The 15574-nt window shown below is 29.6% G+C and overlaps 2 protein-coding genes across 2 annotated transcripts; one reads left to right on the top strand and one right to left on the bottom strand.

Annotated features, from left to right (window-relative positions):
- The first annotated feature begins 2366 nt into the window (after positions 1 to 2366).
- Positions 2367 to 2921, top strand: LOC107261406. Its single transcript, XM_015720412.2, has one exon. It carries the CDS (start codon positions 2367 to 2369, stop codon positions 2919 to 2921), a length of 555 nt encoding a protein of 184 aa, XP_015575898.2.
- Positions 2922 to 6120: 3199 nt separating this feature from the next.
- On the bottom strand, positions 6121 to 7716 carry LOC8264908 (protein CYSTEINE-RICH TRANSMEMBRANE MODULE 3). The gene is made up of 3 exons (XM_002521002.4): positions 7434 to 7716; positions 7100 to 7259; positions 6121 to 6378 (listed from the first exon to the last, which is right to left on the bottom strand). Exons 1-3 carry the CDS (start codon positions 7453 to 7455, stop codon positions 6333 to 6335), a joined length of 228 nt encoding a protein of 75 aa, XP_002521048.1. The 5' UTR covers positions 7456 to 7716; the 3' UTR covers positions 6121 to 6332.
- Positions 7717 to 15574: the final 7858 nt, after the last annotated feature.

Raw genomic sequence — 15574 nt, 5'->3', positions numbered from 1 at the left:
TCCATGAAGGTCTTTATGGATGATTTTTCTATATTTGGTAACTCCTTTACTCACTGTTTACATAATCTAGAACGCATGCTTGAGCATTGTGTGGATGCTAACCTAGTCCTTAATTGGAAAAAGTGTCATTTTATGGTTAGGGAAGATATAGTGCTGGGACATAAAATTTTGCATGAAAGGATGAAGGTCGATAGGGCCAAGGTGGATACTATTGCTAAATTATCCCCACCTTTCAGTTAAGGCTGTTAGGAGCTTCTTAGGTCATGCAGGTTTCTATAGGATATTTATTAAGGACTTCTCTAAGATTGCTAGATCTTTAACTCAATTGCTTGTAAAGGATATACCTTTTGTATTTTCTGATGTTTGTTTGCAGGCTTTTAGTTGTTGAAGGAGAAACTAACCACAGCCCCGATTATGGTTTCACCTAATTGGAAGCTGCCATTTGAGCTTAAGTGCGATGCTAGTGATTTTGTAGTTGGAGCTCTTTTAGGACAAATGAGAGATAAGAAGTTCCAACCAATCTATTATACTAGTAAGACATTGACTGATGCTTAGGAGCACTACATTACCACGAAAAATGAGCTTCTAGCTGTTATTTTTGCATTTGACAAGTTCATATCTTATTTGGTGCTATTAAAGACTATGGTCTACACTAACCATTCCGCACTCAGGTACTTGTTCAATAAGAATGATGTAAAGCCTAGACTTATTCGTTGGACTCTGTTGTTACAGGAGTTCGATATTGAGATCAAGGATAAGAAAGGTGTTGAGAACTTGGCAGTAGACCACCTTTCTAGGCTAGAAAACCCGACTTTGGAGGCGCTTGATGAAAGTGCGATTGATGACAATTTCTCGGATGAGTTCTTATGCTCAGTTCGGATTAATTCTGATATCCCTTGATTTTCTGATTTGGCAAACTATTTGGTTGCTAAAGTCCTTCCGAAAGGTATGACATTTCAGCAAAAGAAGAAATTCTTTTCTGAATTGAAATACTATATTTGGGAGGATCCTTTCTTGTTTAGAGTTTGTGTAGATCAAGTAATTTGGTGATGTGTACATAGGGAGAAGATCCTCTAGATTTTGAGGTATTGACATGAAGGACCAATGGGTGGTGATGTGTGCTACTCGTGTTAGCTACAATCTAAGGCAGTGTACCTATCGATGCAGTCTAGCACTAATGGCGAGTATCAAGGTCGTATTCCTCGGGAAAGCGAAAGCCCAGAGTTACTTCTTTGTTCTTTGTTATATTAACCTAAAATGGATGATGAATAAATTCTAAACTAACTATTAACTACGAGCTAAGTTCTAAGGGAGATGCAGGAGTAATTGATAAGTGAAATAATCAAGACAAGAAGACAAACCCAAAGGGAATCTAAACTAGTTGGCATCCGAACAAAAGATAAAGGATCAGTGAGTCTAATTATGCTACCCGTGGACGAATTCTTAACCGAATTCGGTTTCTCTCTCGAGATAACCGAATTCCTAAACCTAATAACCTAAAGTTGGAATCTCTTCCTAACGATTGATTCTTAAATTAGCATTAAGCTTTAATCCGCCTCTATTAACCAAGCACTCTTAATCATTTTTAGTTAATAATCTTTAATCCGCCTCTCTTTCAATTGCACTCTTAATCATTTTTAGTTAATAATCTTCACCACCTTTTGATCGTTAGATAATAGGAATAACATAATAGCAGTAGTTTATGAGTTCCTGTGGGATACAACATTAATACTTGTCATAGATAGATTACATTTAATAGGTGCACTTACCTATAGACTGCTAGTTGTGTTAGTAAGCCATCAAAAATCAAGGACAAACTCCTAAAAAAACCAAGCCTAGAGGAAACACTCCAATCTTTTATGACAGCTACCCATGATAGAATGGAGAGGAATAAAAAGAAAATTAATTTAATTGAAGCTTGAATGAAGCGATTGGAAATTTAAATTTGGCAAATTGTTGAAACTGTACAGGAAAATAAGAAAGAGAAATTGCCAAGTCAACCTGAGCAAGCTAAAGCTATCACTATTCTAAAGGATGATGAGTTATTTGATAATAATATTGAAACCTTAATAGAGAAAGATTCTTCTTATGCATGTATATCAAAAGAAGATGGACTAATTGATATACAAATAACTGAAGAAGATGTATAAAAAGAAGGAAGAATAGAGCCCAATCTTGGACAAAAGAAGAAAGATAGGGAGGCATTTTCAAGACTTGAGTTCGATAAGGTAGCTGAGCCTTATAAGCCTCATATTTTATTTCCTAACATATTGAAAGAAAGCAAATAGGATAAGCAATTTTTTGAAATTTTTGATATGCTTTTTAAAATTAATATTAATTTGCCTTTATTGGATGTTATTAGAAGTATGCAAGCTTATATCAAGTTCTTCAAGGAGCTTAACTCCAATAAAAGGAGATATGGAAATAATGAGAAAGCTATGGTCTTTGAAACAGAAAGTGCTATTCTCCAACAACAATTACCCTCTAAGATAAAAGACCTTAGGAGCTTTACCGTTGATATTACAATAGGGGATAAGAAAGTTGCAAAAGCCATGTTGAATTTAGGAGCAAGCATCAACTTGATGCCATATTTAATATATGCACAACTTGGCTTGGGAGAATTGGAACCAATTACTATGTCTCTACAACTAGCTGATAGGTCAATTAAGTATCCAAGAGGCATAATGAAGGATTTATTGATTCAAGTAAGAAAACTTATAATTCCTGCTGACTTTGTGATTCTTGACATGAAAAATATACCAACAAGAGATAAAGAGCAAGCAATACTCCTTGGTAGACCTTTCAAGGTAACTATTAAAATAGTTATTGATGTGCATAATGGGAAGCTGAATATGACAGTCTTGGGAGAGATCGTAGAATTTAAAGTGTTTGATCCTCTAAGTCTATCTCCTAGCACTTAAATTGATGAATGTTCATATGACAATTATTTGGATTATTTTATTTATAAAAACATACTTAAGGACAGGGATGATAAGTTAGAGGTTGCATTAACATTGGAAAAAATTGAAGAAAACTTAGAAGAGGAAGTATTGGACTTTCATGATAAGTTAGATGAAGCTATTACAATGACACTTAGCGAAAGCACCATTGAATCTTTAGATTCTCCTATTAGAAATGAAATATAAATTATTAAATGAACCACGTAAATTTGAGTTTAAGGAGTTGCCTAACACACTTAAATATGTCTTCTTGGAAGAAGGGGATACAAAACCAGTAATTATAGCTTATGATTTTTCCCTTTCAAAAGAAAAGGCAACTATTAAAGGATTAAGAAGACTTAATAAAGCCACTAGGTGGGGAATTTCTGACATTAAAGGTATTAGTCCAACGATGTGTATGCGTAAGATTATTTTAGAAGACAACACCAAGGTTGTTAGAGATACACAAATAAGGCTTAATCCTAACATGAAAGAATTGGTGAAAAAGAAAGTCCAAAAACTATTGGATGAGAGTATTATAGATCCTATAGCTGATAGTAATTGGTTAAGCCTTGTTCATGCAATGTCTAAAAAAGGTCAGATATTACAGTTGTTAAGAATGAAAAGGGAGAGTTAGTTCCCACAAGAATGAGTATAGGGTGAAGAATTTGTATTGACTATAGGAAGCTAAACACTGCAATAAAGAAGGTTCATTTTCTCATTCTTTTTATTGATCAAATTTTAGAGTGTTTAACATGACATGGATTTTACTGTTTTCTTGATGGCCTTTCAGGCCATTATCAGGTACCTGTTGTACCTGAAGATCAATAGAAGACAACTTTCACATATCCTTTTAGAACTTGCATTTATAAGAATTCATCTTCTGCATATGGTAGTTTGGCAAGTTTGGAATGAGTATAATTATAAGTGTATAATTTAGGTTAATATTTTCTTGTTATTGTGGTTTGCCTAAGTTTGTGAGATATGATATAGGCAAGTTCAAGCTCTAAGTTTAATTCTATTCCACTTATTTTAGTTGCTTAGTAATTGGGGATCTTAATGACCAATGTTGATTTTCGCACAAAAAGATAATTAAAATTATGAATATGCAAAGCATCTTGATGTATATTTTTTTGAGTAACCAAGTGCATTCATTACCCATATTTGTATTTACATAAAAATGCTTGACATCTCAAGAAAGAAAATAATCCCCAAGTATAAAGCTAAAAGTCCAAGAGATATAAAGAAAAGAAGAAAAAAATGAGAGCTTGAAAAGCATGTAAAAGATAAATATAAATGTCTATTAGTCTCTTGTTTTAGAATGAAGGTTTTGCCTCTTGAATAAGGTTATTATAATTTGGATTGTGCATCATAATTGTATTTATTGATAATGAGTTAGACTATTTGTTGTGAAACATGTATAGATAAAGGATGCTTGAATCTATTGACTAATTATGATTGAGTTTACATCTCTTTAAGAAAAATTTTATGATTCAAATTTTTTTAGTTGGCATTAGTTTTGCATTAGTGAGATTCTTTTGAGTAATATCTTTAAGCTGAGTATGAATTACTTCATTGTTTTTGTAAAGATTAATTCTTAAGTTGTTATTTACTTGAGGACAAGTAAAGGTTTAAGTGTGGGGGTATTTGATAGGTTCATATAATGTATATATATTTAAGGTATTTTAGTGATTTATTGGTATATTTTATATATATAGTATGTAGAAATATGTGATTATTACCTCATTTTATCCTTATTGTCTAATTTCAGGTGTTAATAGTCAAAGAGGAAAAATATGAGCTAAAATACACATAAATAAGCTTAAAGTGGACTACCACTGCTGAGGCTTAGAATAAAGACACATGGACTACTAATTTTGTAGGCCTAGTCGAAAAATATAAGACCCACAAGGGAAAATTAATTAGTTATTATGTTATAAAGGAGAATTACTTTTAAATTGTTTATTTTATTAAGGACAGTTAAGATGATAACTGTAAAAGTATTGTGCTTTGAGAAAGACTCTAAAAAATGAATCTCTACAAGTAGTGGAGATCAATTGAGCAAGAGGGTTTCAGTCTGCACCGGGCTATTGGACTATCATTCTTCTCTCTACAAATTCTCTACAGTTCATCTTCTACAAATACTTAGCTTTAGTTCTACATTACTCTTTGAAAATCTAAAAAGCTTCTCAAGAAGTGGGGAGTGAGGATCAATAATCTTTATACCTTAAAGAATATCTGAATTTTAAGGGTGCTTTAATTTTCTGTTTTACTTTTATATTTTTTTATTTAATTACATAACCGTTGGATTAAATATGTCAAGCTAATTTTCTATAAATGATTAATTTAGTTTTTTTTTCTTATATATGAACCTTATTTATTTATGAGTTTAATGAATGATTTTTTTACCTTCATAATTTTATTAGTTGTATCTATTATTGTTAATTGACCATCATATCAGTTTAATAATAATATTTGTTATGAAAATCTTTAGGTTAAATGTATTAGAAATTTTTACTTTAAGTTATGTTGGTATAAGAAATCTAAATTACATCATTAGTTTGAATGACTTAAGAAAAAGGCGTATCACCATCTCATTTATTAGACGTGGATTTAAAAGAGAATAAAGAGATTACTAAGTATTAGCTAGACTAAATACTATTTTATCATATAATTTTTATTAATTATTTCATTTGTATATTTACTCTCTAGTTTATTTAATTTCTTTTATAAACTTTAAACTATTATTAAAATATTAGCTTAGTGTCTAGATTTACTTTTACTATTTTTGTATTATAGTTGATATTTATAGTATATGCTCTACAGTTCCTTATGAGTCAACCTCATAGTAAATTTGCCCGTATTATAGTTTGAGTTGTACTTTTATAAGTATTAAGTTTGAGGCATCAACTAATTTAATTAAATTAGACTTTTAATTTTAGACCCTAATCAGAAAATTTCAAAAACTAATCATAATTGAATAGTCTATTGATTCTAAAAATTAATCTCTAATTTAATTAAATTAGACTCCAATCTTAAACCCTAATCAAGTAATTTTAAAAATTAAACTCTGATCCTAAAATCCACTTAACTTTCATGATCAATAATTGCCCGATTGGGGTTAATAAGAAACATGTTTTTACCAAATCCAATCCCAAAACAAACAATCCGACACATCATCTGAAAAGCAAATCAACCAAATTAAAGAATTCAATTCACTGAATATATTACATCACGACAACAAAATATATATCAAGCCCTAATGGTCACATAGCAATGAAAATATAGAAATCCACAAATGTCTATATGAAGTGGTACAGAAATAAATATAACAAGGCACAGAAGAATTAAAAGAATCCTCCAGGCATTTTTGAGACTCCTCCGTATCAATTCTTAAAAGCAGGCATCCAAGACACAGCAGCAACATAGGGCAGCACAGCTGCACAGTACATTAAAGAGGAAGTTAGATTATCAACAGTGTCTGTTGAGGAACAAATATTTGAAGTTTGCTATTAACCTAATAACTGTTACAAACTGGTAGCAAACCCAACATTAAGTTTAATTAGGCCTTCAGTTAGATAGCGAAGTCATTGTCCTTTTTGTAAAAAAATAATTTTAAAAGCTCAGAAGATATTATTATTTTTAAACAAAAAATAAAAGAAACAATTGACTTCCTTTTCTATGACTAATCCTTTAGCTAGGCTTTAAATTTAAGCCTTCAAAATTTCAAAGATGATTTTAGTATGATTGATCAAAAGCTTATTAAACAAATATATATTTTTTGTATCTCATAATATGTTTGAAAATAATAAACTTTTAAATTTCTACCAATATTGATAAGTAATATTCGACAGAGAGATAAATCTTTCAATTTTCACAAATAAAAATATCAAATTACTCCCTCAGGGGGCTCTATCAAGGACAAGCAGTTTGTAAGGAAGGTTTGATTTCTTCTTAAAAATCTTGTTTTAAGGACCAGACAGTGTACATGAATGATTTCATCTGTTCTAGAGGCCAACTCTAAAAATCATCTATGTATTTACAACCTGTCAATAAAATCACTTCAATTTAATAAATTTACCCTTATAAAAAAAGGAAAGGAAATTGATGAAACAGAGCAATGAAAAATAGGAGGGAGAGAGATGAGGTTAATCAATTACCATCCTTTCCAGAAGCCATCACCCTTGGATTTTGTCTCAACTGGAACAGACTGAGAGTAGGCCTGATTTAGACCATCTTTGGTTGGGTAACCTGCAGGTGGTGGTGGGGCTACATAAGCATCTGCTGCTGCTGCAGTTGATGATGGTGGATAAGGATATGCTGCAGCACCATAATTCAAACCCAGTTCCCAGTTAGCATGATTTTAAACAAATGATCACGAAGAAATTATACAGTTAATCTGGAAGCAACTATATAATTTAATAAAGGGTACCAAAAGCTTAAACCAGTACAAAAATAAAAATCAAAAAATTCACCCAGCAAAGAGATGCTTACCTGTAGCCTGATTCTGACTCATGTTTGGATGATAACTTGGAAAAAACTGAAACTCTGGAGATGATGATAACTGAAGATGTAAATACAGGATCAAGAAATGATAGATAGAGATAAGAAGAAATGATTGACTGAAATATGATTATTATATATATGTGTGAAAAGCGAAGGTGGAGTTGTTGTTGTTGCTGTTTGCTTCCTTAGCGAAGCTATTAGGGAGGACGGTTGGTTGCTGATACTGCGTAGGATGAATTTGATTAATATTAAAGTCTACGATATGTGTGGAAAGGATATTTTAGTGAGAAATTAATTTAGAAGTGGACGTCGGATTTAAATTGGGTCAAATTAAAATAAAGGATTTTAAAGTATGTAATATCTGAAGTCCTTACAATTTTACATATATTGAAATGCTTTTATATCAATTGCTTTCTTCTTGCTTTTCAGAGTTGACACAAGATAAGGCATCAAATTCTATAAGCCAAATTAAGCAACTCTTTTTCTATGTATATAATTTACCTTAATATGGATTAATAATCACCTCCTAATATTTATTACAGTAATTCTTGTCTACCGAGATAAATACTTCTAATAAATAAAAAAATTATTGTTTATATATAAGTATTTAATACTTTTACATTAGATTTTATATATTTAATGATCTAAAAAAAATAATTAAGTGTCAATTACTTTTCTATTTAAAAAAAAATTAATTTTTAGATTAAGATTTTAGATTTTAGATTTTAATTTTTTTATTTTTAAATATAATAATTTATATTATTTCTCATTTTATAAATTCTCAAGACTTTTATCTCTTCAGATATAAAAGAGATTATTTTTAAATAATAATATGAAAGATAACTAAGTTTACTATGAAATTTAAAACGTGTACACAATTTCAAACCGGCCAATGCTTGCTTGCTTTTTTTTTTTTTTCTTTTTTTTCCTTTCTCTCTCTCGATTGAATATATTCTTCATTTACTCAACATTATTGTGGCGTATTGATTGAGACAAAGAATATAGCTTTGACGAAATCCCGGGTGGTATCGTATATGCTTGACAAGTGTCATGACTCAGTTCTGCCGATGCCACGTCAGTAGGCACTTTCATGCTTCGAGCCACCGGTTCAGTTTGTATCCAATTTAGGCTCAAGTATTCAAGCCTGCTCAAAGATTGGGCTCAATATTGAAATCAAGCCCAGAACAGCATAAGGATTGAAAAAGTATATTTGAACTGCAAGAAGAGCACTTTTTTATAGTTTTGGGATTAAACTATTTCATTTTATTATTGGGAAGAGATTATAACTTAATGGATTCTAGTCATAAAGTTTTTTATTTTACCTTAATTATTCTTACTGCAATAGTATAAAAGTAAAGTGTGCACCTATCTTAATATAATTAACTACATAACTTTCTTTAAACCAAAAAATTATATTGTCATTTTAAAGAGTTACTAAAATACCAATAAATTCAAAATAATTGGTGGAGCAGCACTGGGCTGTACGAGTATCTCATGCCTAAGGGGAAGTTAATCAGGTTGCGGATTACCTTGCCAATTTGGCTATCCATTATCCTTTAGGCATCCATGAGTTAGACGGTGCCCCCTCTACTGTTTTGTCTTTGATTCAGGCTGATGTTTCTGAGGTCTCATGGCCCAGAACCGTTGCTTGAGCTTCTAGTCTTTGTTTCTTTCTTTCTGTTTGGCTTTGCCCTCCTGTATCCAAAAATCAGATAATAATTCTAAAGAATATATTATTATATCAAATTACTTTATTTAGATATTTATAGTTATAAATTTAATTTAGCATAATCTATATTTTGAATTATATTTAATTATTACTATACCACGGAATTCAAAAATATTATGTCTTATCATAATATGAAATTTATTTTTATTTATAATCAATTTAAGTATGACCGAATATTATTTATGATTATATAAAGATAATTGGTATATAGAATATAATTATATATAAGCTTTAATATGTTTTATACATATACATATATATATATATAAAGAGAGTAATTTATCTACATTTTTAATATATTATATTTGTATTAGACCCAATAATAGATGATGCATTTTTGCTCAACTAAATGTAATGTTTGCTATTGACATATCTCCTTTAACGAGTCTTTTAGTGAAAATTCTTTGCCTCAAACTGAACGGAATGTGGTTTTTAAAATTTTTCCTAAACTGCCTGCAAAGTAATGCCATCCTAAAATGGATAGATAGAATTTCTTTTTCAAAAAATTACATAAAATATCTATTTATATATATATATATATATATATTAGTAAGATTATTCATTTACATTTAAATAGAATTTATAATTAATAAATAGTTAAGGGTATTATAAATATTTAGCATGGTAGTTTTTATTTTTAATTATTTATTTTTTATTAGATAAGTTATAACAAATCTAAATATTAAATTGAGTGAAAAGGAAATTAGTTAAAAGTAAATATGTGACAATATAAAGACTTATTTCTACTGTTTAAATAAAGGTTGGACGACATGCTACATCTATATATAAACAGCCATCAATCTTTTAGTATCAGAAGATGGTTATAAAAGACTTTGAAATTATATCAGACTTCTAAGAGTCATGGCAGATAAAAGAAAATTAGAGGGAATCTAGTTTCACAATTTAATGATGAAGGGAAAAGATTATAATCTACATAGTACTAATAACTAACAACTCTTAGAAGTTTATTGGATTAAAAGAATTAAAGATTTTGATAGAATTTAAAAATTATTGTATATTTAATAATAATTTTAAAAAAATTTATATAAGTCGTGTGAAGTATTTAATATTGACTTTTAATGACTTTAAAAAAGTATATTGAGTTTGGATAGTACTTAATTATAAAATTTATAAAGTCTATAAAAATAAATTAGTACTTGAAAAGTCATTGATTTTTATAGATATAAACTTTTATATACTTCTAATAACTTCTATACATTGTTATGAGCAAAAGTTCTTAACAATTCTTTTTCATTTTTCTTTAAGATTTCAATAGCCTTTTTTAATACTCATTTTTAAAAAAAAAAATTCTTGCATTATCTTCTTTATTTATTTTTACTATATTTTTCATTTAAAAAAAATAAAAGATTGGATGAAACTCAAAAGCTAAATATTAGTTACTAATAATATTTTCTTGTACTCACAAATATAAAAATAAAATTAATTAAAAGTTTTTAATTTAATTTTAATAGGAACCTTCATAAAAATATGAATTTCAAATGAAGAGGCTAATGATTTTTGAATGATTGTTTTGAGCAAATAACCTTACCTTAGATTTTTAGATTCTATTAGAAAGATCATTTGGATACTTATTTGTATTGGTAAGTGTGATTGTTGTTGATTTAGGTATTTATCAAATAATTAGTAAACATCATTGTTGTTGGTTTAAATACATATTGTTAGATAAAAGGAATAATAATGGAGCTTTAGGTGTGAAAAAATGACATTATCCTTAAGAATTAACTCGAGTAATTATTCAAGATTCAACAAGCAACAACAAAAAGAATTTGAGTTAACCTAGCAAAGGAGGAGAAGAAAAAGCAGTGTGTATAAAACTTAGTAAAAGGTGTATATTTATAGGCTAAAATTATAACGTTATAATGTTAGAGTATTGCTCTAAAGACAAAGAATTGTTAAATGATCTATGTTAATTTATACATCACATTTTATGGCATACAATTATACTAAAGGTATTGTTCGATTGTAATGGTACGAGTAGTCAAGTATTATTAAGGAATAATCCAACCGTTAAAGATGAACTCCATAGGATGTAAACACAAATGTAAGAGAAATTATAAAGCAAGTTTATAATGATGAGGTTTTTATTACATACGTTCTTAAATTTTGTTCAAAGTCGATGTTTGATCAAGAATTAGATATTGATCATTGGATATTGATCAAATGATTGAGACTACCATAATATGTTATCACTTACTTGTGAAGTAATAAATTTATCTCATAAGGTTGAGGAATATGAATTTCGTTATGGGTGCTTATTACAAGAACAAGTTCATTGAACACGACCCTATTGAGTAATCCACATGGAATTTATCCCAAGTTTCTATGGACAATACTCTTGTGATAATTATATAAGACGTGATTCTTATACTTGAGATAATAATATATTATCTTATATGAAGATTACTATCCATGGAGCGCCCAAGGAATAGTCATTGTGTATTATAAGAGTCATATGAAGATAATAAGTTATTAATAAAGAATTCATTGCTCAAGGTAATATATCATGGGACCTTATTCTAATGATTCTTGATATGCTTTAACATGGAAATCCTTGGCCAAGGTTGTTTGAATAAAGATTATGAAAAGTGTTTCATAGATCTTATTCAAGATGTTATATGCAATTATCCTGAATAAATATGACTGATTCAATTATAGAGTTGACACTTACATCTATGCTTTATGAATCAATTGGTATAAAAGTACAATGAAATGATTGAATTACATTGTGAGATTATCACTGTAAAAGCACTTTAATCCTTCCTCACATTTGGATGGTCATAATGCATTGCTAGATGCCAATCTTGATCTATGAAATATGAATTAAGTTAATTAAAGAATTAACATTGAATTAAAAGGGTTTAATTTATAATTCATTGGCAATATGTTAGGAACCTTTGTAATCACACACAAATGAGCTTAAAATTGAGATTAAAATGAGGCTTAAGATTGGGCTTAAGCTTAAATACATTGGGAGATGAAGCCTTGGATATACTTATTATATCCTAAAGCCCTCCTCTTGTTAAATATGGTCTAGGCTTTAATGGAGATTCATCATCATCATCATCTTTATCTAGTTCTTTTTTATTAAAGCCTCTACACCTCAAACATCAATCATGGAGGCTGTATCAAAGGAGGTTAAAGCACACATAGGTCTCCTCTCCCTAAGGGAAAAACGAAAGCGCCACAAGCTTTAGAAGGTAAGTTTCAAAGGATTAATCATGCTTTCATGTATAACAAGAGTACTAACAAGCACTCACAATCATATAAAATATGTTCTTATATGCATGATAGAGATAACAATATGGTGAGATCCAAATTCCAAGCAAGATGACTATTAAACAAAAGGAACCTTAAATCCAATTTCAATGTCATTATCATATAAAAATTGGGCATATAAATATGTTTTGTTATATTAGGAAGGCTCACCTTAAATTAGAGGACCCTTCCAAGACTAACTACTATAGTCCCAAGTTTTTATGGATATCAAAGAAGAACATCTCTTGATCTTCTTGTAAGGTAACTTTCAATCTACTTCAAAGGAAGAAAGCTAGCATTTGGATGGTAAGTGCTAAAGACAAGTAATTATTAACTTTACTTTTCTCACCAACTCAATGGAAGTGGATAAAATGGAAGAAAATGGATATAAGCACAATTGGTGTTTTTTTCTTTATTGTTGTTGCTTATATTTAACAAGTGGTATAATTGAAATTTTTTTACTAATAATATTATTGGGTTGCTCTTTAATCTGTTCTCTCCTTTACCCTTTTTGATCTTAATAAAGGGGGAGAGAATATGAATTTGTGCGAAAATTGATCAATTTTAACATTAAGGGGGAAAAATCAACTTCAAATTTTTTTACTTATATAAGGGGGAGTACTTTGTATATTCTAAGTATAATTTTTTTATTTTTGTTCAATTTAATTGTCAAAATTAAAAAGGAGGAGATTGTTAGCCTAAGTCCTTTCATGACTTTGAAAACTCTTGATTTTGATCTTGACAATCAAATTGAGATTTACTAATTTCATATTTTGAGTGTCTATTATATAGTGTTAAAGTGGCTTAAGCATTAGACACAAGGTCTTAAAGAAAATCAAATAGCTTTGCTGAAGGTGCAAAAGCACCTATACGCTTTCAAAGCACGAGGAGCTATTCTTAAAGTTGCCTGGAAGCCTCCCAGTCAGGCATTGACATTTGGCAGTCAAAGAGTCTTCTCCTTGTGAATCGCGAGGGTACTTTTGGAGTGTGAAAGCGCCTCCTATTGGAGAGAAAGACATAGTATGGCAGAGAGTAATGTGAGCTCAAGCACAATCATGCTTCTAAGTGTGCTTTAAGGAAATGTGAGGGCGCTTCTCCAATGCAGGGGTGGCATTCGCATTAAATGCTAAGTCAGTAACCGTTGTGTCGTCAGCCGATAAAGCAGCGCCGTGTGTCAAGAGCCGTTGGATCTCCAATGGCTATATTCAAAAAGCTCGAGGGCGCTTCTCTAGCAGAAAGTTACTTTTACCAAATCATATTTACTTTGCATTTAATAAAGTCTGGGCTATTTGTAACATCTCTAAGAGGTTGGTATGTATATAAATACGCCAGTTAAAGACTTAGACAATAATTGTTCAATTCTCTAAGTACCCAAACTCTTGCAAAGTGATCTCTCATCTTTCTACATTGAATTCTCTTTGTGTAGGTTTAAATATGAGCTATAAAACACTTGTAAATATTTGAGTGTTAGCCTTAAACACTTGGATAAGGGTTTGAGAGTTAGCCTAGGAAGAAAATCTCTTATAGGTTTGGTGAGTTTGAGGGTGAATTTGGAAAAACTCCTAGGAGAAAGTTTGAATGTGAGCTTGGAAACACTTAGATTTGATCTTGCACTTGCAAAAGGATCATCGATAGTGAGATATCTAATTGTAGGTTGGAAAGTGAATGTAGGGTTGATTAATACCCGAACTACTATTAATCTTTGTGTTGATTTTTCTTCTCATCTATCTAGTCTTTTGACTATATTTTTTTTCATTTTCCTTTAACTTTCCATATACCAATTCAACCCCCATTCTTGATGCATCAAGAGATAATAATACTTTATAAGAATTGCACTTGAACATAATGCTCATGTGGTATTTGAATTTTGCGAGCTATCAGACATTTTCTCGGTATTGATTTGAATGAAAGATGAAGAAAATTTAAGGAGTTTAGAGCTTCCCCCTGTAAAAAGGAAGTGAGAATTTTAATAATAAGTTGCATGACCAAAACGAGGCGCTTTGATAATGGGAAAGGGGTTTCTTACATGATAATACTTTTAAATTTAGTTGGATAATTTTAACAAGCCTGTTTGTCACGTCATTTAATTTTAAATGGAGTTTGTATTTATGCTTCGATTTACAAGTTATTTAAAGTTTATGATAGAAATTGTCAAAATTGAAAGAATTTGTTAAAGTTATAAAAACGGACAAAAACGTGATTTAAAATGCATTTAAGCCTTAAATTTATGTGTGGGTTAATTTGGAGATATTCAAGGAGAGAATTAAATTTACATATTTGCATATTTACTAACTACTACATATAAAAATAATTCATTTAACAATTTTTTAGTTAAAAAATAAGTTAAATGAATGCAGCTCATAACACAGGAAGAACTACTTATTTAATTGTAAAATATAGTAAAATGAGACTGTAATTATTAAAATTAAAAAATCATGTTAAATTTACAAAAAATGTTAAAAATTATGATTTTTTTCTTTTTATATTTACTTTACAATAATTCATCTTAACTATTTTGTTTTAATTAGACATGTTTCCATTAAAAGAATTTTATAGTAAAACACATTTAGGATGTAAAACATATTATAAAATTGTGATAGTTTCAACTATAGATTGAGGCATTTATAATCTGAAGTCATTGTCTGTGTGTGTCATCAATCAAAGTTAGGTGGCTTGTGATATAGAGATAATATTATTCACACAAATTAAATTGTGAGGCTTGAATGGATCCCCAACCAAAAGCTCTTCAGAAAGTTAGAAATAGTTAGATACACCTAACAACTTAACTAATTGTTCATGAGTCAAGTACACATTATGGAAAATGTATATATACATATTTTTAATCTTCTTGTTTCCTAATTATGTTTTAGTTAATTCCAGAATATACCATATAAGTAGAGGATTCATATATTATTATAGGTAAACAATACATAAATTTTAGTTTCCTATAGTAAGTTTTGAATTATAATGTGACTAATTGAATAATTGAATAAATAAAGTGAGCCACTAATTAAATGGTTTGGGCTTTTGAAATAAATTATGAGTGAGTTGGATATGTGATGATTAAATAAATAAAATAGGCTGAATTGGGTAAATGAAATGAGCTTTCCTAATTGAAGAGTTT

Source organism: Ricinus communis, chromosome 10 (genome assembly GCF_019578655.1).
Source record: "Ricinus communis isolate WT05 ecotype wild-type chromosome 10, ASM1957865v1, whole genome shotgun sequence".
NCBI lineage: Eukaryota > Viridiplantae > Streptophyta > Magnoliopsida > Malpighiales > Euphorbiaceae > Ricinus > Ricinus communis.
Note: the sequence above shows the minus strand (reverse complement) of the source record. Positions and strands in the feature narration are given on the sequence as shown.

Bases quoted from the DNA above. Each gene is read 5' to 3' on its own strand.
- LOC107261406 (XM_015720412.2), top strand. From the start codon at position 2,367: ATGCAAGCTTATATCAAGTTCTTCAAGGAGCTTAACTCCAATAAAAGG.
- LOC8264908 (XM_002521002.4), bottom strand. From the start codon at position 7,455: ATGAGTCAGAATCAGGCTACAG. The intron at 7,260-7,433 runs GTAAGCATCTCT...ATGGTGCTGCAG, and splicing joins GAGTCAGAATCAGGCTACAG to CATATCCTTATCCACCATCA. The intron at 6,379-7,099 runs GTAATTGATTAA...TGTACTGTGCAG, and splicing joins GATGGCTTCTGGAAAGGATG to CTGTGCTGCCCTATGTTGCT.